This window comes from Arachis ipaensis, chromosome B10 (assembly GCF_000816755.2).
Source record: "Arachis ipaensis cultivar K30076 chromosome B10, Araip1.1, whole genome shotgun sequence".
NCBI classification, from domain to species: domain Eukaryota; kingdom Viridiplantae; phylum Streptophyta; class Magnoliopsida; order Fabales; family Fabaceae; genus Arachis; species Arachis ipaensis.
The window spans coordinates 117,870,639-117,876,462 of NC_029794.2; the positions used below are offsets into that span (position 1 = coordinate 117,870,639).

At 33.6% G+C, this 5,824-nt stretch overlaps 1 protein-coding gene across 1 annotated transcript; it reads right to left on the reverse strand.

Annotated features, from left to right (window-relative positions):
* Positions 496-5,772, reverse strand: LOC107623397 (signal peptide peptidase). The gene is made up of 12 exons (XM_016325635.2): positions 5,577-5,772; positions 5,335-5,440; positions 4,899-5,014; positions 4,636-4,787; positions 4,448-4,533; positions 3,824-3,951; positions 3,615-3,665; positions 3,213-3,299; positions 3,016-3,085; positions 1,671-1,807; positions 1,418-1,495; positions 496-774 (listed from the first exon to the last, which is right to left on the reverse strand). The coding sequence occupies exons 2-12, from the start codon at positions 5,372-5,374 to the stop codon at positions 691-693; spliced, it is 1,029 nt and encodes a 342-aa protein (XP_016181121.1). The 5' UTR covers positions 5,375-5,440; positions 5,577-5,772; the 3' UTR covers positions 496-690.

Sequence of the window (5,824 nt, forward strand, 5' to 3'; positions counted from 1 at the left end):
TGTCACTACGCTGTTAACAAAAAAGTTTCGTTTGCCACATCACACTACGCTTCTAGCATGCCAGCATGGTAAGAACCAGTCCACCTCAGCTTTCCGATGACCAGTGATGGACGAAAACAGCCTGAGGAACTAATATGAGTCCTAGAGTGTAACTTGAAAGACAAAATTGAATAACTATTAACTTCAGAAACCACTTTAAACCTCAAATGCAACTTCAGAAACCACTTTGAAACTTAACTCAATCTTTATGCCCCAAAAAACCAAATTTCTTCTAACATTTATTTCAATTTAAAATGGAGGGGCAAATGGCCAGAAAGTAGTAACCTCCGGTACCAGAACCAATTCTGAAGATGTGTCGTTATCATCTTTCTTAGATTGATAATATTCTATGACAATGCTTCTCTCAGAAATCACTTGGTTTGAAACAGTATCAAAAAATTTGGTTTGGAACACGTGTATATGTGTGTGTGTGTGTGTGAGAGAGAGAGAGAGAGAGAGAGGACAAAACGGTTTATAAAATGTTTGCTATAGAAACCCAAAACTGGGGGCAGTCAAGAAGTAAAAGCTAAATGGGAAACTAAAAGAGACTAATTTTCTTTTCCTTGTGAATTACAATCTGTTACAAAGGTGTGGTGCTGCTGAATCAGTTAGCTTCAAGTATTTGGGTATTGGGAATAGAAGCTCCTCAACCTATTCTACCTTCTTGCTAGCTTTGGCATCAGTCCCCTCCTGTGATGATGAATCAGCACTCTTTGACTCATTGAAATCCAACAACTGCATTCATACACACAAGTCAAACTTTCTTACTATGCTTAAGGGATGAACTGTCTCCAAATCTTAACATGTAAGAAGTAATTAAGATTATGGATATTACTATGATGCATTACACACCATGTTGAATTCTGTGCATCATGCTCTAAAAGGTAATCTTATGATATGGATTTGGATCATGATGGATACCACTCGCACTCTCGTGATTCAAATCTAACCATTAGATTATCTTAATTCATGATGCGCCAAACATAATCATTGTCTCTAATTAGTTCCAAATAATAATAATAATAATAATAATAATAATAATAATAATAATTTCATTGTTCAAAAGGTATCGTGTTGAGGTATAGACCTATAAGAACAGGTCATAACAAGATTAAGCCGCAGACACAAGTTAACTAGAGTAAATTCAATAATGCTTGCACTTTATTGTCGAGGCAAAAAGTTTTTAAACCCATGATAAATCAAACTTATGCTATTCCCATTATCCATGGTCAGAGAGAGAACATGACATGGTAATAGAATATTGTTATACTCACTAAAATAAATCATTGAAATAAGATTTGAAGCATAAAGGATGAGGGATCAACACGTATACAAGAAAAGAGAGTAGGAAGGGGAAAAAAAAACCTATTATACAAACCTGTTTGACTTCACCATTCCATAAGCAATGTGCGGCCAAAAATCCAATTACACAAGGAACAATGTACAGAAGAGCAGGCTGACAAAAGGGGTACAAAATGAAGTGGAGAAACGTTAAATTGAGATATTGATATCCAAAATCCAAGATAAGCTCTAAATGCTCAGTCAGGCAAATATTTCCATACCTCCAAGCTTCTGCCTAAAATGATTGAGTAATTAAAAACAATAGAAAAATGAAACCACAAATCAATTACCTGTGCAGCCTGAAACCAATTCATCACAACGATTGTAAGGACCAAGCCAATGGTGTATCCTAAAAATGCACTCTTGAAATACTGGGGCTGTTTTCCTCTAGACACATCAAACCGCAAAGCCAATGCAACAAAAATACCTGAAGGGGGAAACATAAAATCAAAACAAACAGAAGAAACAGCCCAGCAATCATAAAAAATTCTCACTTCCACATACATATGGATTATACAGAAAATCACAAATCTATGAAGAATGATCGCCAGTCCAGTTTGAAGTTATAACCCAAAAACTGAAATAAACATGGCAGCAAAATCAAGAAGCTGGCAGATTTCTTGCATCATTTCATCCCCAAAACAAGTGGTTACTAAGAGGCTGATTGGTTTGTGAAGATATTTTTTGTTTTCGTTTTCTGTTTTCATTTTCAACTTTTCACATTTTAGAAACCGCGATTAGTTTGTGAAAAGAAGATTCGTTTCTAAGTATCGAAAATAATAAAAATATGTTTGGTTGGTTTATTTTCAAAATGTATTTTCAATAGTTTAAAATCACAAAACTATATTTTTATATTAAATGTACGATTTTAGTTATTTAATTTTTTTATTAAATTAACAATTAATTTTTATACGGTATCAATAGGAAATAAATTACTATCTTATTATACTATTTTAGAAAAATTTGGTATCTCTTATATATATATATATATATAGTTGGTTTTATATTTTCTATGGCACTATATAACAATAAAAAACATCAATTGAAACAAAAAAAAATCGAAACTAAAATTGGTTTTCCACCAAACGAATCAATTAATTAATATCAAAATTTATTGAAGTAAACATATAAAGACGAGTAGAGAGATTCGAACCTTTGTCCCAAAATAAAAAACACCGTGTTTTGGTTTGAAAACGTTTTCAAAAGTTAAAACTGAAAAGACTGAAAACATGAAAATAGCCTTTTTTTTTTACTTTGTTATTTTTTTTTTTTTTTTTGAAAATGCTTCCGTTGAAAATATTTTTAAAATGTTTAATCACTCATATTTTCATGTCTTATTTTCATTTTCATCGAAAATGGAAATGAAAACACTTAATAAACCAATCAGCCCCTAAAGTGCCAGTCAAGGCACAGGCTTACTCACACCTGGCTTAGCAAATTCATGGGGATTTTATGTACCATGGGCCTCCCAGAAAATTGCCAATATCATTTGGTATTCAATTCCATCTCGTTCTCCCAGAAAAGGTACAGACATAGTGTAAGAGAGTCTAATACCAGATATGTACTTTGAACCGCACTAATCATTACGGCACAATTTCATAAAATGAACTGTGTAGAGAAGAAGACTGATCCTACCAGGGATAACAATATCACCAAGCCCAAGCATTGAAAACGGCCTTGCAGAATCTGCTGTGGGGAACAGAAGCTGTGAAGAATAACAGAACTATAAATCAGGAAGAAACTCAGTTGATTAAAGATTTGAGTGACATTACACTATAAAAATTCAAATGAAGATGGATAAACAGAAGTTTCCAATTCAGTAAGGTTTTAACCTTTATTGGAGCATCAAAAGATTTTGCAACGCTGACCATAACAGGAGTGAAGAAAACCCAGAAGATGTCATATACAAATAGACCGGCCTGCAAAATACACGTATACAGTAAAAAAGAGATAAAAATGAAAGCATATAATTTATCTTCTAAAAAATCATCAAAGATCTAATTATATCAGCATGGAATAAAATATATTATTTTCAATTCAAAATATTTACAAGCTTAAATTAGATTGCAAATATCAGAATGAACTGGAGGGAGGGAGAGAGATGTTATTTTCAATCAAGATGGAGGCCCTTCATATTTTATTTTATTTAAATCAAAACAAGGGGAAGAGAAAAATTCTCCACAAATAATAATAAAACTTACATCAATTACTTGGAGAAAAGAAAAATAACCTACCAAGAGAATAGCACCAGTTTTGAAAGATCCTAGAGATAACATTTCAATTCCCTGGAAACATTAGAGATGGAACCAATGGTATCAATTACCATGTAGTAAGCACTAACAAAACTGAAATTCAATTTTACAGACAACCATAATAAGATAAGCAATGGACTTATTTAATTTTCTTCATCAAGCCTGTCAATCTAAGGAATGAAGAATCAAACCTGAATACAGAAAGCAAGACCCAGTATATTATTTGCCAGCCAATGCTTCCTCAAAGCATACCACACACAAAAGAACGTGCCAGGGATAGCAGCAACAATCTGTGATCTTGTAAACTCAATCTCCAGAGCTGTGTAAGAAAGGAGAAAGTAAAAACATCATTCTGCAAGATAGAAGCAGATAAGGTCATCCCAATCAAATGCAGCAAGCAGCTAGCAGCAGCAAAAACACCATAATGAAAGTGTATAATCATATCATCATCATCACAATATACTAAACAACACATAAAGAAAGCAACAATGTAGGTAGTAAGCTCTGTCACCAGTCAATGATTAATGATCATATTAATCGTACAGAACATAAAAGTAAAATCAAATAGAAGAATTCTTTAGTAAGCAAAAAGCTAAACCACCATCAAGAGTATTTAATCTAATCAGAGCATAACACCCTTCTAATTATTATGCGAACACATGATATCTGAATAAATTAGTATATTTATGTTTATTACTTGGTTAAACATCTTATCCATAGTATAGATATACATCACAGCATCAAAACAGTCATCAATTCTAATATTATGGAAAAAACACAGCAGTCATTAAGGAGGCAGGCATCATGTCAAATACATCGAAAATATGGGAAGCGCCAGACTATGACATCCTCGTTCCACTTCTTTGGCAGATACCGTTTGATAGATGGTAATAGTGTTGCCCTGTAGAGATTATAAAAGCAAATGTCTAATAAGCAGCAAATATATCCAAAACGACTGTTGACCATATAAGCAAGTACACTGGACAAAAGGAAAAGAACATACGATAATGCAACAATCCCGAGCACAATAAAGTAGGCTGTCAATACAGCGTTCACCAAGTCCTTGGAGAGAAACTTGAAGAGTAAGAAAAGGGACAGTAACATTGCACTCCCAACAAAAGGAAATCGCATCGCATGTTCATTGGACATTGTCTCCTGCATAATCATACCCAGTGCGAATCAGAGAAGTCGAAGGTCTAAATCTTGAGCCACAAAAAGTAATGCAGAGCATAGAATTGGCATTAACAAAAAAAGAAAACTACTTACAGTTGGAGGAGTCGGTTTGACAGAACGGTAACAACCCACAAACACAGTGAGGCAAGCAGTCAAAATGACATTCAAATTCGGATCTACTTTCACAGCAAGCGGTGCTAAGGTTAACCCTGCCATGACAAATAAAATGCCATTAATGTATAGTGATCAGCATTCAAGGAACAGCAATGGAACCACACAAGAATTTCATATTAGCATTATCAACATTTCACTAAACAAGCACATTAACATTCCATATCATACCAAACCATATCATACACTAATCTAAATAGTAAAATTTGAGACCTTTCTCAAAACAAAACCCACCCAATTTCATACAAAACAGGAAATGCTTTGAACTATAGTTCTCATAATGCTCGTTAATACTATAAACTGAAACAAGAAACCTTGAATTTCACTAAAAGAATGAAAAAGAATATAAAAAGCAAACCTGCTAAAGCCAAAAACGCAACCCGCTCCGTGTTCTTCATATTGTTAAATTTCTCTTTAACAATTCTAGATCTAGTGAAGTCAACCGTAGCGAGAATGGGACTACCCTGCGACCAAGAATTTAAAGAAAAAAAAATCAAAACCCCGCAAGGGATCAATTGGAAACGGGTTCACCCCAAATAATGGATGGAAAAAAAATATAATTAAAAATTGAATATTGATATGGTTGGGAGTGAAATGAACCTTGAATCGGTGAGGCACAAAATAGAGTAGCGGATCGGAGAAAGGGAAGGATTAGGGTTTAAAGTAGTAAAACAAAGAGAAATGAAGAAAAAAGAGGGTTAATTGAGAAATTTAGATATTTTAGAGAGGGCAAGCCATTTTCAATGAAACGGTGGATTAGAGATACTTTCAAGTTTCATCCCTCATCATCAACATATTATTTTACACATATAAATAAATAAATAAATAACTCAAGACAAACCACTTTT

What these genes read in the sequence shown, in the direction of transcription:
- LOC107623397 (XM_016325635.2), bottom strand. Translation starts at nt 5,374, where the DNA reads ATGAAGAACACGGAGCGGGTTGCGTTTTTGGCTTTAGCAG. An exon ending in GCGCTTCCCATATTTTCGAT is followed by an intron (nt 3,952 to 4,447) that starts GTATTTGACATG and finishes TTTCTTACACAG; the next exon opens with CTCTGGAGATTGAGTTTACA. An exon ending in AAACTGGTGCTATTCTCTTG is followed by an intron (nt 3,300 to 3,614) that starts GTAGGTTATTTT and finishes TGTATTTTGCAG; the next exon opens with GCCGGTCTATTTGTATATGA.